At 45.2% G+C, this 27,627-nt stretch overlaps 1 protein-coding gene across 1 annotated transcript in view; it reads right to left on the minus strand.

Annotated features, from left to right (window-relative positions):
* The window catches only part of MAPK1 (mitogen-activated protein kinase 1), a 106,244-nt gene extending 88,681 nt beyond the window's left edge, over positions 1-17,563 (minus strand). The window contains exon 1 of the mRNA XM_030913899.1: positions 17,177-17,563. Coding sequence (XP_030769759.1) covers positions 17,177-17,301 — 125 coding nt within the window. The 5' untranslated portion in view covers positions 17,302-17,563. The remainder of the gene's footprint in view (positions 1-17,176) is intronic.
* Between the last annotated feature and the right edge of the window lie 10,064 nt (positions 17,564-27,627).

The raw sequence follows: 27,627 nt of genomic DNA on the forward strand, positions 1-27,627 counted from the left end.
CTCTGTCGCCCAGGCTGGAGCACAGTGGCACGATCTCAGCTCACTGCAGCCTCTGCCTCCTGGGTTGACATGATTCTCATGCCCCTGCCTCTGGAGTAGCTAGGATTACAGGCAGGCGCCACCATGTCCAGCTAATTTCTGTATTTTTAGTAGAGACAGGATTTTGCCATGTTGGCCAGGCTGGTCTTGAACTCCTGACTTCAAGTGATCTGCCTGCCTTGGCCTTCCAAAGTGCTGGGATTACAGGCATGAGCCACCGTGCTCAGTCACAAACAGTACTTATATCTTACATATGTTTAAACGGATATTTCAAAAGAAGATTGAACGAGGTAAGAAAATACAATACTCTAGTAAATATAGAAATAAGTGAGATAGGCCGGGCGCGGTGGTTCAAGCCTGTAATCCCAGCAGTTTGGGAGGCCGAGACGGGCGGATCACGAGGTCAGGAGATCGAGACCATCCTGGCTAACACGGTGAAACCCCGTCTCTACTAAAAATACAAAAAACTAGCCGGGCGAGGTGGCGGGCGCCTGTAGTCCCAGCTACTCCGGAGGCTGAGGCAGGAGAATGGCGTAAACCCGGGAGGCGGAGCTTGCAGTGAGCTGAGATCCGGCCACTGCAGTCCAGCCTGGGCGACAGAGCGAGACTCCGTCTCAAAAAAAAAAAAAAAAAAAAAAAAAAAAAAAAAAAAAAAAAAAAGAAATAAGTGAGATAAATAAAAAGAAAAATATAATTACCAAGAAGAAATTCAAAGTAGGAACAGTCGTATAACCATTTTTAAAAATAATTTTCAATCAGTTTAACATGCTTTCAACAAAAAACCAAACACATACCAAAACCAAAAAAACAACCCAGGTCCAGACTTGTACAGGCAAGCTCTACCAAACTTTGAAGGAATCATTCTAATTTTACAGAAATAAAAACAGAAGAATAGGAAAAGAAACATTACCTAATTCATTTTGTAAGGGTAGCCTAATTTTCATACCAAACCACATGAGAAAAACCCTATTATTTATTAGCAAACCAAATCCAGCAATATATAATAATAATACATCATGCCCAAGTTGGGTTTAATCCCAGAAATGCAAACTTGGTTCAATATTAGAAAATCGATTAGGGTAACATGAAACTTAAAAAAAAAAAAAAAGGCCGGGCGCAGTGGCTCAAGCCTGTAATCCCAGCACTTTGGGAGGCCGAGATGGGCGGATCACGAGGTCAGGAGATCGAGACCATCCTGGCTAACACAGTGAAACCCCGTCTCTACTAAAAAAATACAAAAAACTAGCCGGGCGAGCTGGAAGGCGCCTGTAGTCCCAGCTACTCGGGAGGCTGAGGCAGGAGAATGGCATAAACCCGGGAGGCGGAGCTTGCAGTAAGCTGAGATCCGGCTACTGCGCTGCAGCCTGAGCGACAGAGCGAGACTCCGTCTCAAAAAAAAAAAAAAAAAGAAAATTTCTATACATGCAATTAAAAAGCATGTGTAGAAATTCAATCATTCAGGACTTTTTTTAAGTTTAAAAAAATTTGCTGTGGCCCGTGCCTGTAATCCCAGCTATTTAGGAGGCTGAGGTGGGATGATCACTTGAGCCTAGGAGTTTGAGACCAGTCTGAGCAACATAGCAAGACCCTGTTTCCAGGGTTGGGGAGGGGGAGTGAGCCTTATGAAAAACCAGCAGCCCCTATCATTCAATAAAAGTTTTCCTTTTAATATCAGAACAAGTCAGGGATGCCCCCATATCACCACTGCTCTTCAACTTTGTAATGGAGAGTCTGGCCAGCACAGTTAAGATAAAATATATCTAAGTCATGAAAAGAAACAAAATATCATGATTTTCAGATGACATGCTTGTCCTAAAAAAATTTAAAGCGGGGTTACTGGAATAAGAGTTTGCTGGACAACCTTTTATTCCAGTAATTCATCAGTTTACAAAAGTCAAATGCATTTCTATAAACCATCTACAGATACCACTTAGAATATAGCCAGGGATGGTGGAAGGCACCTGTAATCCCAGCTACTTGGGAGGCTGAGGCAGAAGAATGGCGTGAACCCAAGAGGCGGAGCTTGCAGTGAGCTGAGATCGCGACTGCAGTACAGCCTGAATGACAGAGTGAGACTTCGTCTCAAAAAAAAAAAAAAAAAAAAAAAAAAAAAATCACTTAGAATAACAGCAACAAACAAAAAGAATCAAGGAATTAATTAAACACATGATGTGCAAGAATAATACCACGAAACCTTACTGGGAACACAACGTAGGAAAACAGTGTGGAATACCCAGTGAATGTACATATGCCCTACCATCTAGCAATTCCAATACTGGGGATCTGTCTAAAGATCTGTGAAACTCTTGTGTTATCAGGAGAAATGTACAAGCCTACTTGCAGGAACACTGTAATAACAACCACCCAAATGTCCATTAATACTAGAATGGATACATTGTGGTATATTTATACAATGATACATAAAACAGTGAAAACAAGTAACCACACTATACTCAAAAACATAATGATGAATGAAAAAAGCTAGTTGAAGAATACATACAGTATGATTTCACGTATATGAAATTCAAACCAGGAAATACTAAGTACTGTATTATTTAAGAATAGGATGGGCGCGGTGGTGGGCGGATCACCTGAGGTCAGGAGCTTGAGACCAGCCTAGTAGAGACGGGGTTTCTCCATATTGGTCAGGCTGGTCTCAAACTCCTGACCTCAGGTGATCCGCCTGCCTCAGCCTCCTGAAGTGCTGGGATTACAGGCATGAGCCACCACGTGTGGCCAAAATTTACCAGTTCTTGAATGCTGAATCTTGCCCTGCTGGGATAACTGGAAACACTCTTAATGTTACTATAAACTCTTACACTGCCTTGGTGGCAATAATTAAATAGCTCTTTCTAGCAGTTGTGTTCAAGTGCACAGAGAATCACAAATGTCTTTTCTTTCTAGCTCCTTTTGGACAAAAGGGAGAAAGAATTTACAACACGTCTAAAGATTGTTACTTTTATCATCCCTTTGAATGATAAGTGATCAGGGCTGTCCCAAAAGAATGCCTGAAAACATTACAAAATGTTATCACAGGTAGAATGGCTCACTAAGGGGATGAACATTCTGGCAAGTCTTAATCTAGCATTACTACCAACTGTTTTTTCACTGGTCCAAAACATAACATCTAATATTTTTATATGCCTATATAGCCCTGCAGTAATAATTAACGTGTGAAAGGTCTACACTGATTTTTTTTCTTTATAAAGTATTTGCTTCAACCATGGAACAGAAACAAAGTTGACTTAACAGGAAAAAAGTAAATTTATTTGAGGATAGGTTCAGCATGGCTAAATTGAAAAGGGAAAGAAAATTTCAAACAAACCCCAAAAAGAAACATTTTAACATCTGTAGTGAAAAAGCTAAATAGCAGTACACTGAACTTGGTTACTAACAAAACAAATTCTTGTGGCCAAGGTGAGGCAAAGATACTAGTCTCTACTTTGCTAGCCTGCCTTGTGTTCAGATAATTCAAATATTAATTGGGGGAACGTGTTGTTTTTGCTCTACTTTCTTTAGCTGTGTAGTAAAGTCTTTTCTTTCATAGAAAGACTATACCAAGTTCTTTCTTTTTTCAGAACTGCTTTTAAATCTGTTCCATTTAAGTATTTCTCTATCTCTCAAATTTGACATTTTTCATTACACCTTTTTTCCCCAATGCCAAAATAGCAGCATTAACCTTCATTCCAGCCACTAGGTAAAAACTCTCTTCAGTCAAATACACATGAATAATCTAATTTGTGAGGTAAACGACTACTGTCATACAGTATTACAAAGTTCCAACCTCACTTGCAGAGCAAAAAAAAAAAAAAGTCATTTTCCTCAAGGGTTTAATTGTAAGCTTTTAATGTTGAAGTAAACCAATTTACTAGTTTTTAACCTCAAGTTTTTTCCTATTTCATTATATCTCAATAATGATTATCCAGAGATTTCTGAGGTAAATTACACTAAAGAGAGCTCAGTAACTGGGAAACAATCTACACACGAATCTTCTTAATATACAGCATATACGCTAATTTCATGTAATGTTCCTGAGGGCGGCGACAATATTAGAGCTGTAAGAGACCCTAGAAACCATCCCAATCCCTTAACTCCACAGATGAGAAAAACAAAAATCTGCAGAAACAGAGTGACCAGCACATGCCCATGTGACATGCCATTGGAAGCAGGGACCAAGACTCAGGTCTCTTGCCTTCCAGGCCAGTCCTCTTTCAGTAGGCTAAAAGTTGCCTTTCACAGCTTCCCACAAATTTCAACACATCCTCACTCAAGTATCTTTTTGAAAGGGACTCACCAACAACTCTTTAGAGAAAAGGAACTATATCTCAAATCATAGAAAAGTTCTACATCTAGTTTATTAAACTTCTAGTCTCCGAAGCATGTTGAGAGTAAGTTTGTCAATATTTCTTTCCCATTATCCCCCAATACTTTAGTGACTATTTCCTACAAACAAAACAAGACTATTCTCCCACAAAATCAAAATGCAACCGTCGAAATCATCAACACTCATCTGTAAGATTATGACCAAAGGCCTCTAAGTCAGAATCCCGCCCCGGCGAAATGATAGGGCAGCCACCTGTGGAGCCTGGGTTAGCCTCAGAACCAGATATGGAAAGTCCCTCATGCTGGAAAACTTGGCGCAGCAGAAAGGCGGCCACCCTTTCGCCCGTAACACAATGCACATTCACAGGGGACCCAGTGCTAAACCATTCATAGACAACCTGTTCCTGGGTTGGGGTTTTGTACACAGCAGAGCAGTCAGCCATTGACACAAGGGTTTATAACAAAAAACAAACAAACAAACAAACAAAAAAAAGGAAAAAAATAAAAAAGAAAATACAAAGAAAAAGAGTTAAAAAAAAGAAGATAAAATAAAATCATTAACACAGATATACGACTATAATCTAATCTTCAGACCTCATTCTAGTTTTGCCAATCATGCCGACTCAGAATTATGAACCACATGGAGTTGCCATGTTTTTGTACACTTCTTTAATGTGGAACAATTCCTCAGTGTTTTCTTGGTTCCATGATCTTGACTTAATTTTGAGGTTTACAGGCTAGTTGTTTTGTAGAATATCCCTAAACTCAGGTTTCCCTGATGTTGCCTCCTGAAGATCTGAATTATGCATGAAACACTTGACTGTCCCTATTCTAACTATATAAAGATGTTCCTTGACTTACTGCGGGCTTACATCCCAATAAACCCATCATAAATGGAAAACCTCGTAAGGTGAAATGCTATTTTTTGGGAAAACTTCTAGCGGTGACATTTTCATCCTGGCTAACACGGTGAAACCCCGTCTCTACTAAAAAATACAAAAAGCTAGCCGGGCGAGGTGGCTGGCGCCTGCAGTCCCAGCTACTCGGGAGGCTGAGGCAGGAGAATGGCGTAAACCCGGGAGGCGAAGCTGGCAGTGAGCTGAGATCCAGCCACTGCACTCCAGCCCGGGCGATAGCGCGAGACTCCGTCTCAAAAAAAAAAAAAACTTCTTGCTCTGTGGCCAGGCGGGAATGTGGTGGCACAACAACGGCTCACTGTAGCCTTGACCACCCAGGTTCAAGGGATCCTCAGCCTCAGGCTCCCAAACAGCTGGGACTATAGGCATGTACCACCACACCTGGCTAATTTTTTTTTTTTTTTTTTTTTTTTTTAATTTTTAGTACCTTTAGTACAGACGAGGCCTCACTGTGTTGCCTGGATTGGTCTCAAACTCCTAAGCTCAAGGAATCCTCACGCCTGGGCCTCCCAAAGTCCTGGGATTATAGGCATGAGTCCTGTGTCCAGCTTAGCTGAAAATGCATTTAATACACCTAACCTACCAAACATCACAGCTTAGCTTAGCCTACCTTAAACATGTTCGGAACACTTACACTAGCCTACAGGTAGGCAAAATCATCTAACACAAAGTCCATTTTATAATAAAACTGTAGAATAACTCATATGATGTATGAAATATTATACTGAAAATGAAAAACAGAACAGTTGCATGGGTACTTGGAAGTAAGGTGTCTACTGAATGTGTATCACTTCCATACCATTGTAAAATCATCTGACCACCAAGCCGAATATCTGTACTTCTGCACATTCTGCTTTACATAGAGACTGAGGCAAAAGGGGATTCACATCTTGCCAACCCTGTTTACTTCAAAGGAGTAACACAGAATTAACTAGGTACCAAGTGCTCAGCACTTCAACTATACTGTTTTATTTAATCCTCGTGACAATCCTTTGACCCCTTACTTGTGACTGGCAAGTTACCCAACTTTTGTTTCATTTTCCTCACCCGTAAAAACTGGAGAGCGATACACACTCCCTGGAGAATGGCAGGGAAAACAGCACCAAGAACTTTAACCTAACAAGCCAGAAATCAATGAGAGACCCCTTTTGACAACTCCCACCTTGCCCTTCAGACTTTCCGAGATATGCAGCTTTATTTAATAAATGACCACACCTTGGGCCTCAGCTGACTAGACCAGAGGCAGACACTCTCCCAGGCTGGAAAGGCCAGGTGTAGTTAACTCTTCTGTGCAGAATGATCTCCCTAACAGTGTTTTTACAGATTCTGTTCCACTTGGAATTGGATTCAGAGTGTTCTCAGCCTCTGGTCATTAAAAACCTGAAGACACACATCTTCAGGGAGCTAGGGTCAGCTCTCCTCTGCTGAGTGCATGGGGAAGTGACAAAAGAGAAAAGAGGGGAGAAAAAACCCAGCTGTTCAGAGACATAGGGTGCAAGAAGATTTTGTAACAGTAAAGAGGGAGGGAGGTAGCTCCGTTGGTCTACTTTCCAGTTCCCCGTTCCAACTATACCTGAAGCTTTAACTGCACTTTCTATCCTTGCAGTAACATGACAAAGGCCCCCAGATCTTAATCATAAACTTTTCATTTTCTATAATGCAGTCTCTACAAGGTACTGCCTAAAACACTCCAGCACTCTACCCTACCTTTTACCTAGCTAGCTCTAAGTCTTCTTCAGGTCCCAGCTTAAACACCACTTCCTCCAGGAAACCCTTCCTGACTACTCAGCATATCTTAGCTTCACCTTTTATACTATCCAGTGGCACTCCACACCTCACCACACTCAGTAAATGTTATTACTGCCCTGGTGGACTGTAAACACCAAAGTGTAAGAACAACTTTTGTTCACTACTTTGTTTCTACTGCCTAGCACATAATCAGGTACATGTTTAATAATATTAAATGAATGAAAATCAAGAAACTGGTAGAGGTAACTAGAAGGAATGGGAAGAAATCAACACTACTTCCTGATAAAAACTAAGTTGCTAGATGACAGAGCCTTTGGAGATAAAGAAAAAACAAAAACAACAAAAAAAAGTCACTTTAATCCTTTCTAGCCTCTTCTTCAGATCTGTCTGCAATGACATAATCATTTTATACTTTAGGGCTAATCCATTCAGAAACCCAGGCTGTAGGAAGTACGTTTCTAGGTAACTCGGTATAACAGAGAAAACCTATAGTAGTTAAAAGAAAAAAAGTCACAGGATTTGGGGTCTACATAAATCTCAATTTAGATCTCAGTTCTGCAATATACTTACTGGCTATGAACCCGGAACGAGTTACCTGAGACCCAGTTCCCTCATGTGTAAAGTGAAAAACATAATACCTCAAAGACAAGGATGATGGTCAGGTGCGGTGGCTCACACCTATAATCTCAGCGCTTTGGGAGGCCGAGGTGAGTGGATCACGAGGTCAGGAGTTCAAGACCAGCCTAGGCAACATGGTGAAAGCCCATCTCTACTAAAAACTACAAAAAAAAAAAAAAAAAAAAAAAAAAGGCCGGGCGCGGTGGCTCAAGCCTGTAATCCCAGCACTTTGGGAGGCTGAGACGGGCGGATCACGAGGTCAGGAGATGGAGACCATCCTGGCTAACACGGTGAAACCCCGTCTCTACTAAAAAATACAAAAAACTAGCCGGGCGAGGTGGCGGGCACCTGTAGTTCCAGCTACTCGGGAGGCTGAGGCAGGAGAATGGCGTAAACCCGGGAGGCGGAGCTTGCAGTGAGCTGAGATCCGGCCACTGTACTCCAGCCTGGGCAGCAGAGCGAGACTCCATCTCAAAAAAAAAAAAAAAAAAAAAAAATTAGCTGGGCACAGTGGCAGGCGTCTGTAATCCCAGCTACTCAAGAGGCTGAGGCAGGAGAACTGCTTCAACCTGGGGGCAGAGGTTGCAGTGAGCCAAGATTGCACCACTGCACTCCAGCCTGGGCAACAGAATGAGACTGTCTCAAAAAAAAAAAGAAAAGAAAAAAGACAAGAATGAGAATGAAGCTGAAACCAGCAAGGCAGGCTTGCAACTAACATGAGTCAGTTGGTCATGGCATATACCATGCAGACACCTGCTATCCAGCTCCTACTGGCCATAGGTTCAAACCCCAGGGCCTGCCTTGAGTCTGAGAATCTGGGAGGGACCTTGGAGAGCATCTATCCTGTGGGTTGCCCAACATCATTTTTAAAGCAATCAAATCCTTTTTCCAAAAGGAATCTTACCCTGCTAACCCTAATAGTTACTACCTATGTGAATTGAAAATGATAATGACTGCCAGGCACAGTGGCTCATGCCTGTAATCCCAGCACTCTGGGAGGCTGAGGCGGGCAGATCACGAGGTCAAGAGATTGAGACCATCCTGGCTAATACTGTGAAACCCCTTCTCTACCAAAAATACAAAAAATTAGCCGGGTGTGGTGGCACATGCCTGTTGTCTCAGCTACTCAGGAGGCTGAGGCAGGAGAAATCACTTGAATCCGGGAGGCAGAGGTTGCAGTGAGCTGAGATCGCGCCACTGCACCCCAGCCTGGGTGACAGAGCGAGTCTACGTCTCCAAAAAAAAGGAAAATGATAATGAGTAAAAGGAAATTAAGAAAAAGAAAAAAGACTAAGGACAGAGGAAGAAAGAAGGGAAAGGGGAGGGGAAGGATGCAGATAAAAGAAGAGCAAAGAATGGAAAAAACAGAGATTAGGGGAGAGGATGCTGTATGTGAAGTTTCCCTTCTTGGGGTGAGGCCTGAAGCCCCTAAGAGAGGAGAAGGTTTGAAAACCACAGAGAGCCCAATCCTTTCATTTTATAGCTGGGGAAATAGAAACACATAAATTTTGTTCAGCTGCCTATAGCTTTCTCCGCCTGTGGATCTGTTCAGTTTCCAGAAAGCCTGGGTAGGGTCTGAATCCTCCTGGAATCAATCTCCCTTCCTCCTTCTGGTATGGTGTGGGTCATTTCAAAGCTCAGGTGGGTGGCCTTTCCTAGAGGGAGCAGAGGCAGTGCAGCTACTGGATGAGCTGCTAGGCACCTTTCAGTGTGGGAGCCTCAAGAAGTGAAAGAAAAAAAGCAAAGTTAAAGGGGAGCACAAAGCATCTCAGGATTAGGCAAGAGGGTGGGTGGAGTAGGCTGGAGGCAAGGAGCTCTGGATGTTTGTTGGGGAAACAGGTGTTTTTCAATCAATAGGTATTTAAATTGTGAGCAAGGTAAGGAATAAATTACATATAGCTTTTGGGAAAAGTCAACTTGAATTTATACAAATCAGATTATGGGAATGGTGTAACAGTTATAGCTAACTACCAGGAATACATCATTAGGGATACTATTAATATAAAAATCAATTTTGTTTTGAGTTATCCTTTTACTCTAAACTCTGCTCAGAAACACTAGATTCTTCTGTTACTTATGTAAGCTGCTCTCTTTGCATCTTTGCGCTCCAAAAGTGTACAAGAGACTTCTTGATTAAAAGGCAAGTAAACAATGAGCAAGCAAAATTAAGAATCTCAATCAAGATCTCTGTCTCCAGGTCTCGAGCTTTTATATGTATGTTATTGCTGGTCCTGCCTTTCAAACAGGTGGTACAAACACCCAGCAGAGATCCATGAAGAGAGTGCATTAACAAGAAGCAACATGGCAAAGTTCATAGAGATGAGCTTTAGAGAAAAGTGGGACTTAAATGGGGCCTGATATTTCTTGGGGCGGGCTGGGGTGATGTACTATGGGCATCTTGGCAGGATGATTCTCCAGTGGAGGGAGTGTACCATGCAATTCAGATCATTTAGCATGTCTGCCCCTGACATGCCTACTGAAGGCCAATAACACCCCCTAATCAACGTGACAACACAACAAAAAGCCCCCCCCCAATATATTTCCAAATGCCTCTGTAGCAGGGAGGTAAAATCACCCCCACTGAATACCACGACATAAAGTAGGCACGATGCAGCCAGGTGCGATGGCTCACGCCTGTAATCCCAGTACTTTGGGAGGCTGAGGCAGGTGGATCACCTGAGGTCAGAAGTTTGAGACCAGCCTGGCTGACATGGGGAAATCCTCTCTCTACTAAAAATACAAAAATTAGCCAGGCGTGGTAGCACATGCCTGAAATCCCAGCTACTCAGGAGGCTGAGGCTGAATTGCTTGAACCCAGGAGGTGAGGACGCAGTGAGCCTCCAAGCAAAACTCTATCTCAAAAAAAAAAAAAAAAAAAGTAGGAACAATGGGCAGAAAGCATAAGAGACAAAGTGGGGGTGGAACTGGCAGAAAGAGGGACATCCTTTAATGACTCTGTCATCTACAAGATCAAGTCCAAAGTCCTTAGCAAATAATGCCCTTCAGGATTTGGCCCTGCCTACCCTCAGCTGTCTCAACTCCCACCTTCTTACTAAGGCACCCTAGACCCCAGCCATCCCAAGAAATTTGTGGCTTTAGGCCGGGCGCGGTGGCTCAAGCCTGTAATCCCAGCACTTTGGGAGGCCGAGATGGGCGGATCACGAGGTCAAGAGATCGAGACCATCCTGGCTAACACGGTGAAACCCTGTCTCTACTTAAAAATACAAAAAAACTAGCCGGGCGACGAGGTGGGCACCTGTAGTCCCAGCTACTCGGGAGGCTGAGGCAGGAGAATGGCGTAAACCCGGGAGGCGGAGCTTGCAGTGAGCTGAGATCCGGCCACTGCACTCCAGCCGGGGTGGCAGAGCAAGACTCCGTCTCAAAAAAAAAAAAAAAAGAAATTTGTGGCTTTCCTGACCTGATGCACTGTGTTCATGCTCTGTGACTTTACATGCACACTTCGTTTTGCCTAGAATGCACTTCTCAAGGCAAACTCCTACTCACACATCAACACTTAGGTCAGAAGTCTGGGAAGCCATAGAAAGACAGCCCCAAGTCACTATGCTCTTCTTTTTCTCTCAGCACTTCACAAACTCTTGCATAGCACTGACATCTTTTTTGTATTATTCCCTAATTCCATCCCATTATTTGAATGAAGAGTTCAATAAACATTTTCTGAGTAAATAACTCTGCATGAAAGGTTTTAAAGGCTAAAAAGTGATACAAGCAAAAGCAGACAACAGATACTTCTTGTTACTGAAATAATCTATTTTGTCAACTCTGATCTTTGGTGGAGCATTACTTAGGAACCAGACAAACTGGGGTTGCTCCATCACTTCCTACCTGTGTGTCACTGGGCAAGTTAACTAACCTCTGTGTGCCTCAAGTTTCTTCACTTGTGGGGTAAAAAACAAACATAAGTTACCACTTCTGCTGTACGGTTATATGGCTTAGCATTAACGTACGTAAAATACAAAACAGAGTGCTGAATAAGTGGTAGTTCTACTAGTCTGCTATAATCACAATAACCTTAACAAGACAGGAAATTGTGCCATCAGGAATGTGATCACAGTGAAATTTTAGTTGAAACCATCCCCCTCTTTTTTTCTTTTATTCATTCCGCTTTCCCAAGTTGAACATCATCGCTTTTAAAAAAAGAAAAAAGAGGCCAGGCACAGTGGCTCACACTGTAATCCCAGCACTTTGGGAGGCTGAGGCGGGGTGATCACCTGAGGTCAGGAGTTTGAGACCAGCCTGGCCAACATGGCGATACCCCGTCTCTACTAAAAATACAAAAATTAGCCGGGTGTGGTGGCACACAACTGTAATCCCAGCTACTCGGGAGGCTGAGGCAAGAGAATCACTTGAACCCAGGACGCGGAGGTTGCAGTGAGCCAAGATTATGCCACTGCACTCCAGTCTGGGAGACAGAACAAGACTCTGTCTCAAAAAAAAAGGGCTGAAAGTCAACAAATATGACTTGTCAGCTGCATTGTTTCCCTTCTATAGTATTCAATACCAATCCCTTAATGAGTACCATCTCCCTTGGCTACTTTGATAATGTGCACTCCCAGTTCTTTGGTCTCTCTGGCCACATTTCCTCTGTCCTCTTCCATAACTTGCCCTTTATTGACACAGTAAAGGCAGGCACTCCTTTGGCTTAGTTCTCAGATGTTTTATCTACTCCCAAGGCTTCAATTAACATCTCTATGGAGATGACCCCATGAGCTCTCTTGTTGCATTCAGAAACAGTATTTCAAACTCAATTTATCCAAAATAGACACTTGCTATATTAGTCTAAGATGACCAAGCATACTAAGAGTATTTCAATCTCTCCTCTCCTTCCTCCCCATCTACACTGTTCTCTTATACATCTGACCAGTCATCAGCTTCCTTTTCCTTTGCCAGAGTTACCTGGTTGGTCCTTGTGTTCTACCTCAGTGGTTCTTAATGTTTCTGGGATAATGGACTCCTTTGAAAAAATCTATCAAATGCTATGTATTTTTTACCAAAAAGATAAATATAGAAAACATATGATTGCAATCTCACCTAACCAACGACCCAAGTAAGAATCTGTGCTCGGCCGGGTGCGGTGGCTCAAGCCTGTAGTCCCAGCACTTTGGGAGGCTGAGACGGGCGGATCACAACGTCGGGAGATGGAGACCATCCTGGCTAACACGGTGAAACCCCGTCTCTACTACAAAATGCAAAAAAACTAGCCGGGCGAGGTGGCGGGCGCCTGTAGTCCCAGCTACTCGGGAGGCTGAGGCAGGAGAATGGTGTAAACCCGGGAGGCGGAGCTTGCAGTGAGCCGAGATCCGGCCACTGCACTCCAGCCTGGGCGACAGAGCGAGACTCCGTCTCAAAAAAAAAAAAAAAAAAAAAAGAATCTGTGCTCATCCACTCAAGATTTTAACTACCATTTACACAAATTTTCATCTCCAGTTCCTGCTCCCCTCTTACAAATTTTAAGATGGCTTCTGGATATAGCCTGAACGGCCTACAGGCATTACAAACTTAACACGTTCAAACCAGAACTATTTCTCCCTGATAAATCTGCTCTGCCTAACAGTATTCCTTTACTTGGATAATGGCACCACCATCTCCCAGGCTCCCAACCTAGAAGCCTCACAATGAACAACCGCCCATAGCCAATCAACCAGCAAGCCTTGCTCTATCTCAGAAATTCCTCCAATCCAAATCCCACCTCTCTTGGTCTCTTACCCTTTAAGGTCTCATCATCGTTTGATTCCACCCATACTTGCCATGATTAAAAGTCTTTCTGGCCGGGCGCGGTGGCTCAAGCCTGTAATCCCAGCACTTTGGGAGGCCGAGACGGGCGGATCACGAGGTCAGGAGATCGAGAGCATCCTGGCTAACACGGTGAAACCCCGTCTCTACTAAAAAAAAAAAAAAGGCCGGGCGCGGTGGCTCAAGCCTGTAATCCCAGCACTTTGGGAGGCCGAGACGGACGGATCACGAGGTCAGGAGATCGAGACCATCCTGGCTAACACTGTGAAACCCCGTCTCTACTAAAAAATACAAAAAACTAACCGGGCGAGGTGGCGGGCACCTGTGGTCCCAGCTACTCGGGAGGCTGAGGCAGGAGAATGGCGTAAACCCGGGAGGCGGAGCTTGCAGTGAGCTGAGATCCGGCCACTGCACTCCAGCCGGGGTGGCAGAGCAAGACTCCGTCTCATAAAAAAAAAAAAGTCTTTCTACCACTCTTCCCACAAGGGTCCCTGTTACTATTTCTGTCAACACAAAGCTCTTCACCTCCACCTGCTACCTTCCGCTGCCACTTTATTACTGCACCTCTAGGTGGTTACGTTTTCCTAATTTATTTCCCCACTCCAGTTCTTCTTCCTTCATTCCCACTAGTGGTGATTCGTCTTCCCAAAAAATTTCAAAATTGACCATGTATGACTGCCTCTTTCAAAACAAGGCTGGGCGCGGTGGCTCACGCCTATAATCACAGCACTCTGGGAGCCTGAGGTCAGGAGTTCGAGACCATCTTGGCCAACATGGCAAAACCCTGTCTACAAAAATACAAAAAAATTAGCTGAGCGTGGTGGCACGCGCCTGTAGTTCCAGCTACTCAGGAGGCTGAAGCAGGAGAATCGCTTGAACCTAGAAGGCAGACGTTGCAGTGAGCCGAGATCATGCCACTGCACGCCAGCCTGGGCGACAGGGCAAGGCTCCATCTCAAAAAAAAAAAAAAAAAAAAAAATTAAATAAATTAAAAAAAAAGATGCTTCCTCCACTGAACAAATATACAGTAAAACTTACTTTTGCCTTTGGAGTCCTCTACAGTTTGCCACCTAAGTACATTTCCAGGATTAGATTCCACAGCTCAAGCTGTCACTTGCTCCTATTATCTGCACATCAAAATCACACCCACTCTTAAAGGCCCAACTCAAACCCCACTCTTCATCTTTACATCCTCTACATAATGATTAGGAAAGGGCTCTAAACAAAATAGTCACAATTCCTAATGAATTGATAAGGAAATGGAGGGGGATAAATCTAAAAAATGGCTAAAAATCCATAAATCCTTCTGGAAACATTTTTTAAAAGATCACTATTCAAATATTAGTGAATATTTCAACAAGCCCTCCATAAACCCAGCACTGTTAGCCAACATCTACTAAATGCTAATAACGTGCAATGGAGAAGGTTAATAGCAGGGTATGTCATCAACCTGATAAAAGGCTATAATCTGGATCTAGGATTCAAATTCCAATTATATTTGTAATTCACTTAGGAAAGGAAAATCACAAAAAGAGGACTTAGCATTTCAAATGGAGAGTCAGATGGTCAAATAAGCCTACAGCAGTGACAGAAGTGGTTCCCACATCTAAACAACTTCAGACCAGTAAAAACCTTATCAGACAGGAGAAATCTTATCAGATGGGGGTATCTTTTCAATTGACATGTCCTAAACGTAAAAGACTTTTTTCAGTCCACATTTTAGATAAGCTAATGTTGTTAAAAGGGCCAAAGGATGTGATGGGAAATTCTGAGCCTCTCATAATGAGACATGTTCACTGGCACGCTTCCCAGTGAGTGCAACAGCAATGAGATGTATGGTGGAGAAATAATGCTACTGGCAATACTTTCTCTTCATTACTTTTCAGGGCCTTATTTCTTTTAGGCTCGACCTAATTTAAATTCTCTCTTGGCTCCTAAGCCTGTGAGTTCATATTAATTTTCACAGTTGTATTCAGCATTTTACTCCTAAAGAAAGTGAAAACATTAAAGATTCAATTAAAGTCTCTTTTGAAAGAATTTTAACTACCATACTTGGTAAAACATGCCTTCTATGGCATTTCTAAAATTATGATGATTGAAATTTGAATATATTTCTGAAACAGACTTATATTTACTTTGTAACAGTAAGATACAGAAAATTCTGCAAGTATTAATTACACTAAGGAACGCAGAGTGTTTTCCTAAAAACAGCTGAGAAAGAGCTGCAGTGTGTCTAGTAGAATCTCAGTCTACAATCTTAATAACTCTAGTTCTATGACTTCAGGAATTGGCGTCACCTCGAAACACTTTCTCACCTGAAAAAAGGAATAACACCATCTTTTCCATCTTTTCCTCCCTCAATGTGGCTGTTCAAATAAAATGAAATAATATATGTAGCACAGTACCTGCCACGAAGTGCTCAATAAATTATTAGTTTACTTCCTTCGGTCAACACAAAAGACACATTCACAAGATTCAGATTTAAGGAAATCTATTTCCACAAGTCCTCACCAGCACAAAATGCTACCGCTAGTTTGCTTTAATAAAAACAATACTGTCAGCGGGGCGCGGTGGCTCACGCCTGTAATCCCAGCACTTTGGGAGGCCGAGGCGGGCGGATCACTAGGTCAATAGATCGAGACCATCTGGGTCAACATGGTGAAACCCCGTCTCTACTAAAAAATACAAAAATTAGCCAGGGGTGGTGGCGCGCGCCTGTAGTCTCAGCTACTAGGGAGGCTGAGGCAAGAGAATCGCTTGAACCTAGGAGGCGGAGGTTGAAGTGAACAGAGATCGCGCCACTGCACTTCAGCCTGGGCAACACAGCGAGACCCCGTCTCAAAAAAAAGAGAAAAAGAAAAACCGTCACTATCATTTCACTTTTCTAAGGGACCTGAATCAAGATGAGGGAGTCTACACGTGATTCTGCAATAATTCCATTAAGGCTGCATACATAATGACCACTAAATCATTAACAGGAGTCCATAACAATTGGGCTAAAACATCTGGGAGCACTTATGCTGGTAAAAGAGCTCACTTGGGGGCTAAAAAAAAGTCAAATTAGGCCCAACTCTAAATGGATCTTTAATAAGTGAAGAGAGTAATGTTGGTTTATCCTTCCTGAAACGCCAGCAGTACGATATTAAAATCCACTTAAAAGTACAAACTTCAAGGCGGAAATACTCCACCAACACTGGTGTCAGTAATCCATTTTAGAAAGCCTGCGCGGAGACCACCATTAGCACCGCTGAGGATAGTTAATGAAAGCCGCTGGCTGCAAACAGAGGCGAGGAGGGAAAAATTATTTCGGTGTTCTGCACACACACGGAGGCGAACCGCTTTCAGGACCTCAGCAGCCACCGCCGCCAACACCGACAAGCATCTGATGGAATTCCCGGTTTGACAATCGAAAGTCCAAAAGAAGGCCATGATACTAGCAAACTGGGGGGTGGAGGCGCTTCCGTTGCCTTCCCGAGGGTCCAGACTTTAAAGGCGGCGCTGCGCCCGGGGCCGAGGGTCCACTAGTCCCGGCCTCCGCCCCCCGCCCCCACCGCTGCGCCCCTTTCCGAGCGACCGCCGGCCCGGGAAGCGCGAGAGCAACAACACCTAAACCTCAACCAGCCCGGGGCCCCGCCCGAGCCCTGGCGCGCGGACCGCGGTGAAGTCCGGGTTCGAGGTCGCCGCGGCGCCTGAGGCCGAGGCGCGGGCGAGGCCGAGGCTGCGTCCGCTGCGGCCCCGGGCGGCGGGGGGGCCGGGCGTGGCCGGGCGCGGACACTCACCACACCATGCCGTAGGCACCCTCGCCGATGTACGAGAGGTTGGTGTAGCGCGGTCCCACGTCGAACACCTGCCCGCGGACCATCTCCGGGCCCGCGCCCGCCGCCGCCGCCGCCGCCGCCGCCATGTTGGCTGCCGGGCCGCCGCCGCCTCCGCCGCGCTGAGCTCGACGCTCGGCGGCCGCCGCTCAGCTTCTATCGCCCCTCCTGAAGGGACTGCGCCGCCGCCGGTGCAGCCGCCGCCGCTGACCGGGAGGAGGAAGGAAGACGCCGTGTGGGAGAGCTGAAGAGCCAACAACCACTCGGACCGATTGCCTGCCTCCCTGCCTGCCAGACTGACGGGCGGGCCGGCGGGCGGGCGGAGGGAGGGGCGCGCGCCGAGAAGGGAGCTGGGGCGGGGCCAAGCAGCGTGCATGCGGACTGGTTCCTAGCGGCTGGGGGCGGGGCCGCGCGGCCCGGCGGAAGCGGCGGGCTCCGGGAGGGGCACTGCGGCGGCGTTGACTAAGGGAGCACCATCGGGCGCGGTCACGTGCGTTCGCGGGGGCGTCGGCGCGGGACTCGTCTCTTCAGACACCCAGGGAGACAGACGTGGGGCAGAACCCACGGGGCTGAAGTGATAGATGGTAGGGGCCCAGGCGAGCACCCGAGGAGGTTCCGAACAGAGCCAGCGAGGGACAAGGGGCTGTGCTTGAGGCCCGACGACGCGCCATAGCCCGGCCGCGCCACAGCTCAGGCCTCTGCGATCTGTGGTCCACGCGCTGATAAACTTAAGAGGCCTCGGCACTGGGGCAGAAACCGAAAGGCATGACCCCAGACCGAGAAAGATATTTGCATACTGAGAAAGTGTGAAACACAACTGTCGAGATTAAAAGGAGACACTGAGAGGATACGCAAATCAGGTTAGTTCAGATGTTTGTTGAGCACACTCCATGTTCCTGGGAGTTACTTTTTAGAGAGAGGAGACAGACAAATACGTGTAATACTCAAGTTGTGATAAGTACGATGAAGAAGTACAGAGCAGAAGGGAGGGTGCGGTGTCTCACGCCTGTCACTTTGGGAGGCCAAGGCGGGCGGATCACTTGAGATCAGGAGTTCGAGACCAGGTGTCTACTGAAAATACAAAAATTAAGTCCGGGCGAGGTGGCTCATGCCTGTAATCACAGCACTTTGGGAAGCTGAGGCGGGCGGATCACGAGATCAGGAGTTCAAAACCAGCCTGGCCAACATGGTAAAACCCCATCTCTACTAAAAATACAAAATTTAGCCGGGCGCGGTGGCGGCCGCCTGTCATCCCAGCTACTTGGGAGGCTGAGGCAGAAGGATGGCTTGAACGCGGGAGGCGGAGGTTGCAGTGAGCCGAGATCGCCTCACTGCACTTCAGCCTGGGCGACAGAGCAAGACTCCGTCTGGAAAACATAATGATAATAATACAAAAATTAGCTTGGCATGGTGGTGGGTGCCTGTAATCCCAGCTACGTGGGAGGCTGAGGCAGGAGAATCGCTGGAACCCGGGAGGAGGAGGTTGCGGTGAACCGCGCCACTGCACTCCAGGCTGGACAACACAGCAAGACTCCGTCTCCAAAAAAAAAAAAAAGGAAAGAAAAGAAAAAAGAAATACAAAGCAGAGAGTAAGGGGTTAGGGGTCAGTGGGTCGAAACACATGAGAGATACATATGCGTTCGGAAACAGACCCAGATTGGTACAGATGGGCAGAAATATTGACAGAGCAGGTACTGAAATAGAAATGCAAAGATGAAGTCACTAAAACCAAAACATCGAGATTTAGAGATAAAGAGACAGGCACACCAGACCCAGAAACAGTCACAAACAACAGAGGTTGAAAAAATAAAAATTAGAGTCCTGAAGCAGGCGGATACCAAGGAAAGCTAAGACAACGAGACAATGACCCAGCCACTGCTTCTGAACCATTTCCCCTGCCATCTTTGGAGGGAGAAGGAAGAGCGGCAGACCCTATGTCCTCACTTCCAAGTTTAAAACCATCAACTCTTGACTTCTAGACATCAACAAAGAGCAGTCAATCTCAAAGGAGAATAGACAAAGTTTTTTGTTTGTTTGTTTGTTTAACTCTCTGGTGGAAGCTGGTGTGGTGGCTCACACCTGTAATCCCAACTTGGACCCAAGAATTCAAGGCTAGCCTGGGCAACAGAGCAATACCCTGTCTCTAAAACAGAGAAACAAACAAACAAAAAATTCTGTGGGGGAAAAAGGATGTGACACATGAGAAAAGGAATAAACTGCTGCAGCCAAAATTTACTCCTTCACAGTATATTTAGCCCATGAAGCAGGACCCAATTTTAGAAAATACCTAATTCTTATTCTCAGAAGAGGACATTCCATGTATTTTTTTAAAAACAGGCCAAGATAAATGGAGTACCATGAAATTAAAACCACAATAACTGGCGGGGCGCGGTGGTTCACGCCTGTAATCCCAGCACTTTGGGAGGCGGAGGAGGGCAGATTGTCTGAGCTCAGGAGTTGGGGACCAACCCGGGCAACACGGTGTAAACCCGTCTCTACTGAAATACAAAAAATTAGCTAGGTGTGCCAGTGTGCCTGTAGTCCCAGCTACTCGGGAGGCTGAGGCAGGAGAATTGCTTGAACCCGGGAGGCAGAGGTTGCAGTGAGCCAAGATCGTGCCACTAAACTCCAGCCTGGGCCACAGAGTGAGACTCCATCTCAAAAAAAAAAAAAAAAAAAAGTAGACTCGATGTGGAAGAGTACATCAGCAATATAGAAGATAAACATGAGAAAAATTTCAAGAATATAGAACAAAGTGATGGAATTCTGTAAGAGAAGATAATGGGGATAGACAGCATCTAGGGATTCTAACTCTAGGCATCCCCACGGGAAGACAGAGCAAATCAGTTAGAGTGAATAATCAAAATTACAATTAGAGAAAAGTTTCCTTAGGTTGCAAAAAGATCTGAGGTGGAGGTGGGAAATAGAGTGGGTTCACTGAGATTGAGAAAAATTAATAAGAAACCAACAACAACACATAATCTGGGAAAACTGCTAAGTTTCAAGGACAAAGAACAAACACTAATAGACCCAATTAGGGAAAAAATGTTATTTATCAAAAAGCTAGCCAGCGGGCATGGTGGCTCAGGCTTGTAATCCCGGCACTTTGGGAGGCCAGGGTGGGCGGATCATGAGGTCAGGAGTTCTAGACCAGCCTGGCCAACATGACGAAACCCCGTCTCTTCTAAAAATACAAAAAGTAGCTGGGTGTGGTGGTGTGCACCTGTAATCTCAGCTACTTGGGAGGCTGAGGCAGGAGAATTGCTTGAATCTAGGAGGTGGAGGTTGCAGTGAGCTGAGATCATGCCACTGCACTCCAACCTGGACAACGGAGTGAGACTCCATATCCGGGCGGGGGAAAAAAAGATGGCTGGGTGAGGTGGCTCATGCCTGTAATCTCAGAACTTTGGGAGGCTGAGGCGGGTGGATCACCTGAGGTCAGGAGTTTGAGACCAGCCTGGCCAACGTGGTAAAACCCCGTCTCTACTAAAAATACAAAAATTAGCCAGGCATGGTGGCTGGCACCTGTAATCCTAGCTACTTGGGAGGCTGAGGCAGGAGAATCGCTTGAACCCGGGAGGCACAGGTTGCAATGAGCTGAGATTGCGCCATTGCACTCCAGCCTGGGTAACAAGAACGAGACTCCATTTCAAAAAAAAAAAAAGCTAAAAACTGGCATTATTCAGATTTCTCCTCTGCAACACTTAAAAGCCAAAGGAAAATGGAACAAGACTGATAACACTTTGAAAGGGTAGGTTTTGACCCTTCATAGATTCATAGATGGTGATAAGAACGAGACTCCATCTCAGGGAAAAAAAAACAAAAAATGCTAAAAACTGTCTTTCTTCGGATTTCTCCTCTACAACACTTAAAAGACAAAGGAAAATAGAACAAGATTGACACCACTTGGAAGGGGTAGATTTTGATCCTTCATAGATGATTTCATTCACTCCAGTGCCTTAATTCCTCCCAGATTTTTTTTTTCTTTTTTTTTTGAAAAATTATATATAAAAGGAGACGGGGGCCGGGCGCAGTGGCCCATGCCTGTGATTCAGCACTTTGGGAGGCCAAGGTATGCGGATCACCTGAGGTCAGGAGTTTGAGACCAGCCTGGCCAACATGACGAAACCCTGTTTCTACTAAAAATACAGAAAAATTAGTTGGGCATGGTGGCTCATACCTGTAATCCCAGCTACTCAGGAGGCTGAGGCAGGAGAATCTCTTGAACCCAGGAGGTGGAGGTTGCAGTGAGCCAAGATTGCACCACTGCACTCCAGCCTGAGTAACAGAGTGAGACTCCATCTCAAAAATAATAAATAATATAAAAAAAGAGAGAGAGACGGGGTCTCACTTGTTGCCCAGGCTGGTTTTGAACTCCTGGCCTCAAACAATTCTCCTACTTCAGCCTCCCAAGTAACTGGGACTATTGGTATGCACCTCCTTCCTCCCAGATCCTTTTTTTTTTTTTTTTTTCTTTTTTTGAGACAGAATCTCACTCTCTTTTTCAGGCTGGAGTGCCATGGCACGATCTTGGCTCATTGCAACCTCCACCTCCCAGGTTCAAGCAATTTTTCTGCCTCAGCCTCCCGAGTAACTGGGATTACAGGCATGCGCCACCATGCCTGGCTAATTTTTTTTTTGTAGTTTTAGTAGAGGCAGAGTTTCACCATATTAGCCAGGGTAGTCTCAAACTCCTGACCTCGTGATCTGCCCGCCTCGGCCTCCCAAAGTGCTAAGAATACAGGTATGAGCCACCGTGTCCCGCACCTCCCAGATCTTTATTGCTCAGAAGATCTGAATTCCAGGTCAGCATATCCACCTGCACACAGGACGGCTCCATGTGACATCCCACAGGTGTTTCAGCGCCACAAATTTAAACTGCCATTGGTTAACTGCATGAGTTCTGTGCTGAGACTGAATCTTGGCTGCTCTACTTACTGGCTGTGTGACCTTGTCCTCATTTTCCTCAGACTTAAAATGGGATCACAGTAGTGCCTACCTCACATAAGTCTGTTGGACAGAGTACATAAAACAACATATGTGAAGAGCCTGACACATACTATGTTATGTACCCACTAAATGTTATCTGTTATCTACCTCACCTAAACCTGTTCTTTATCTTGTATCTGTGGATAGCATCACCTTCACCCAGACACTTAAGCTGGAGATTTTACTATAATCTTTAACAACACATTTTACCTCAAGCCTTACCCCATACCCCATCCAATCAATTATGAACTATAAACTCTGTTTCTTTAATAGTTAAGAAATCTTTGCTACCTAAAGTGTGGTCTCCAGGCCAGGTGTGGTAGCTCATGCGTGTAAACCCAGCACTTTGGGAGGCTGAGGCAGAAGGATTGTTTGAGCTCAGGTGTTTGAGACTGGGCAACATAGGGAGACCCCATCTCTACATAAAATTTTACAACTAGCCAGGTGTGGCTGGGCATGGTGGCTCACATCTATAATCGCAGCACTTTGGGAGGCTGAGGTGAGGTGGCTCGCTTGAGGTCAGGAGTTTGAGACCAGCCTGGCCAACATGGTGAAACCCTGCTTGTACTAAAAATATAAAAATTAGCTGGGTATGGTGGTGGGCACCTGTAATTCCAGCTACTCAGGAGGCTGAGGCAGGTGAATCGCTTGAACCCGAGAGGCGGAGTCTGCAGTAAGCCAAGATCACGCCAATTGCACTCCAGCCTGGGTGACAAGGGCGAAACTCCGTCTCAAAAAAAAAAACAAAAAAACAAAAAAACAAATACACCTGTAATCCCAACACTTTGGGAGGCCGAGACAGGCGGATCACAAGGTCAGGAGATCGAGACTATCCTGGCTAACAAGATGAAACACTGTCTCTACTAAAAATACAAAAAATTAGCCAGGCGTGGTGGTGGGCGTCTATAGTCCCAGCTACTGGGGAGGCTGAGGCAGGAGAATGGCGTGAACCTGGGAGGCGGAGCTTGCAGTGAGCCGAGATAGTGCCACTGCACTCCAGCCTGGACGACAGAGTGAGATTCCTTCTCAAAAAAAAAACACAAAAAACAAATACAAAAATTTGCTAGGCATGGTGGCAGACCCCTGTAATCCCAGCTACTTAGGAGGCTGAGGCACAAGAATAGATTGAACCCAGGAGGGGCAGAGGTTGCAATGAGCCAACATTGTGCCACTGCACTCCAGCCTAGGCGACAGAGCAAAACTCCATCTCAAAAAAACAAACAAAAAACTAGCCAGGTGTAGTGGCACTCACCCATGGTCCCAGCTACTCAGGAGGCCGAGATGGGAGGATCAACTTAGCTGGGAGGTCGAGGCTGCAATGAACTGTGATTGCATCACTGCATTCCACCCTTGTCAAAAGAGCAAGACATCAACAGACATCAAAAAAAAGTATGGGCACGGTGGCTCAAGCCTGTAATCCCAGCACTTTGGGAGGCTGAGACGGGCGGATCACGAGGTCAGGAGATCGAGACCATCCTGGCTAACATGGTGAAACCCCATCTCTACTAAAAATACAAAAAACTAGCCGGGCGAGGTGGCGGGTGCCTGTAGTCCCAGCTACTCGGGAGGCTGAGGCAGGAGAATGGCATGAACCTGGGAGGCGGAGCTTGCAGTGAGCCGAGATTACGCCACTGCACTCTAGTCTGGGCGACAGAGCGAGACTACGCCTCAAAAAAAAAAAAAAAAAGTATGTCTCGGCCAGGCGCAGTGGCTCACGCCTGTAATCCCAGCCCTTTGGGAGGCCGAAGCGGGCAGATCACAAGGTCAGGAGATCGAGACCATCCTGGCTAACATGGTGAAACCTCGTCTCCACTAAAAATACAAAAAAAATTAGCTGGGCGTGGTGGCGGGCACCTGTAGTCCCAGCTACTCAGGAGGCTGAGGCAGGAGAATGGCATGAACCCGGGAGGCGGAGCTTCCAGTGAGCCGAGATTGCGCCACTGCACTCCAGCCTGGGCGACAGAGCGAGACTCCGCCTCAAAATAAAAATTAAAATTAAAAAACTATGTCTCAAAAAACAATAAAAGTGGTCTTCAGACCAGCAGCATCAGCATTATTCACAAGCTTGTTAGAAATGCAGCATCTCAGACCCAACCTGAATAAAATCAGGATTTTAATAAGATACCCAGGTGATTGATATGCACTTTAAACTTTGAGAAGCACTGTTTTTATTTATTTTACTTTTTTTTTTGAGATGAAGTTCCGCTCTGTCACCCAAGCTGGAGTGCAGTGGCACAATCTCAACTCACTACAACCTTTGCCTCCCCGGTTCAAGTAATTCTCCTGCCTCAGCCTCCTGAGTAGTTGGGATTACAGGTGCTTGCCACCACACCCAGCTAATTTTTGTATTTTTGGTAGAGACAGGGTTTTGCCATGTTGACCAGGCTGATCTTGTACTCCTGACCTGAGGTGATCTGCCCACCTTGGCCTCCCAAAGTGCTGGGATTACCGGCATGAGCCACCGTGCCGGGCTGAGAATCACTTTTAAATGTCACCACTTCATCCCCAGTGCCACTCCTCTGGTTCATGTGTTGTGTCAACTCTCTAACCAAGACTACCACAACATCCTTAATTAAGTTTTCTGCTTTCAGTGTGCCCCAGTCCAATTGTTTCTTTCTCTTAAACCCAGATAAATCTTTCCACAACAAATCTGTCTCTCCTCCTCCTCCTCTTCCTTTTTTTTTTTTTTTTTTTTTTTTAATTTTTTAGGAGATAGGATTTTGCTCTGTTGTCCAGGCTGTAGTGCAGTGGTGTAATCATAGCTCACTGCAGCCTTGAACTCCTGGGCTCAAGCCATCCTGCTGCCATAGCCTCCCAAGTAGCCAGGACTACAGGCACGTGCCACCATGCCTGGCTAATTTTTAAATTTTTTTGTAGAGACAAGGTCTCACTGTGTTACCCAGGCTAGTTTCAAACTCCTAGCCGCAAATGATCCTCCCATTTTGGCCTCCCAAAGTTCTAGGATTACAGGCATAAGCCACCATGCCCTGGCTGTCCCTCCCCTTATTATTATTATTTTTTGAGATGGAGCCTTGCTCTGTCGCCCAGGCTGGAGTGCAGTGGCACAATCTTGTCCCACTGCAACCTCTGCCTCCCAGGTTCAAGCAATACTCCTGCCTCAACCTCCCAAGTAGCTGGGACTTCAGGCACACGCCGACACGCTCAGCTAATTTTTGTATTTTAGTAGAGACAGGGTTTCACCGTGTTGCCCAGGCTGGTCTCACACTCCTGAGCTCAGGCAATCCGCCCGCCTCGGCCTCCGAAAGTACTAGGATTACAGGCATGAGCCACTGCACTCAGCCTGTCCCTCTCCTTCTTAAGTGGCTCCCCATCACACTCAGAGTGAGAGCTTTGCTGGCCACCTCTCCACCCTAATCTCCTCTTCCTTTCCTGACCCTTGCTTTCCACGCACCAGCCATGCTAATCTACCCTCACTTCTCTGGTGTCTTTTGGTTTTAGCATATATCCGTCTCTCTCCCTCTAACATGTTGTCTCTCCACTATTCCAGCATTCGTGGACATTTAAAACCACCACGCTATCATGGGATGATGCATCTGACTGCTAATTTTCTCCAGAGAGCACCTCTTGCCTAGTCCCATGGGCACTAAGCAACCTTATGATTAGAGTTGGGGTTCACTTGTAGTTTTCTGATAGGGAAAGTTCCCTGACCAGAGGACAGCCCCATTTGGGTCCTATGGCAATGACTGTTCATTCTAAGATGGTGTTTAGTCTCATCGGTCTCTGCTGAGTCAGGTTAGCATGATCCAGGCCCAGAGGAAACAGTCATCTAGCTCCACTGACAACAAGTTTCTGGAAACACGGTGGAGAAACAGCCTCTGGAACATGGTGAGATGGTAACTAAGCTACCATCTAAACATAAGGCTGACTACCTGAGTGTCTTTCTTACTGACTCAATATGATGGCAATAACTCACAGATCTGCAGAATCTCAGAAAATAATGGACATCTACCCAGCATTGACTCCTCCTTCTGGTAGCATCAACCTAGTTCGTTTTTTTTTTTTTTTTGAAACTGAGTCTTGCTGTTGTCATCCAGGTTGAAATGCAATAGTGCGATCTTGGCTCACTGCAACCTCTGCCTCCCGGGTTCAAGTGATTCTCCAGCCTCAGCCTCCAGAGTAGGTGGGATTACAGGTACTCGCCACCATGCCCAGCTAATTTTTGTATTTTTTTTGTAGAGATGGGATTTCGCCACATTGGTCAGGCTGGTCTCGAACTTCTGACCTCAGTTGATCCGCCCACCTCGGCCTCCCAAAATGCTGGGATTACAGGCATGAGCCACCATGCCCAGCCAACCCAGTTTTTATTTGGTGACCTGTCCCTTCTGCACTTATGTGGTTTGAAGGGCTGGCCTCATCCCCAAGTTCAAGAGAACCATGTGACCCAGGGCTCCATAATCAGAATTACAGACATTGGCTCAAAGGATGGACATGTGACCTGATTCAAGCCAATGATATTCAGCTCAGACTTTTGCAGAAACTATTAAGAGAAAGGTGTTCCCTTTCTGCTGGGGTGGTGGACAGCGAATGTGAGTCTGTGGCCAGACATGCCATGATGCAAGAAACACACTCCGAGAGGAAGACGGAGATGAAGACAATGAATTCATGCCACAGTTTGAGGCTGTATATAGCTAAGCCTGAACTTTAGGTTTCTGTTACTTAAAACCATAAGAGTTCTGACTAATGCACTACCCAATTAACTCATTTTTCTGCAGAAACTGCTCAGAACTGTGCAATAAATCACTGAGACATGAATCAAACTCATGAATGATGAAATGAGAGAAAAGAACTGGCAATGAGCCTTGAAACTAGCTAAAGATAGAGAGATAACTGAATAAAAACACCACTCAGTAGAGACTGATACTGATAAGTTGAAATAATTGTCGTTGCTATGGTAACAAAATGCAAAAGAAAAAGTTGAGAACGAAGATAGGGTTTTAAACCTCAGATTATGCACTGAAAACCAGGGGAGAAGAAAGAGGGTAGAAAAACCGGAGACTATGTCTTTGTTTTGTGTAACATGAGGATAAAAGTTATTTTAAAAAATATATAAGTTCATGTAATTTTTCTGTGTAAAAAGCCTAATGTATACCTTATAATTCATTACATGAGATGAAAGGAACAACATAATTCATAGAGCAAAAATCAAGAGTCTTAGGAAGTATACTAGATACTTTGCTCACATTTGTAAATTTAAAAAGAAATGGCAAGGAATTATAAACAAGAATATCAAAACACCAGAAAATTAGAAAATTACCTGAGCAAAGGTTGAATTAGGTATAACAAGCCAGATGTAAACAAGTAAAAATGTAAGTTTCTAAAATTACTATTTAAAATATTAAAACCTCAGATCACATCAAAAAGCAAACTGAATGTATACTGTTGTTTAAAAAGATATGCCTGTGTGT

The sequence above is a fragment of the Rhinopithecus roxellana genome, chromosome 13, assembly GCF_007565055.1.
Source record: "Rhinopithecus roxellana isolate Shanxi Qingling chromosome 13, ASM756505v1, whole genome shotgun sequence".
Classification (NCBI taxonomy): Eukaryota; Metazoa; Chordata; class Mammalia; order Primates; family Cercopithecidae; genus Rhinopithecus; species Rhinopithecus roxellana.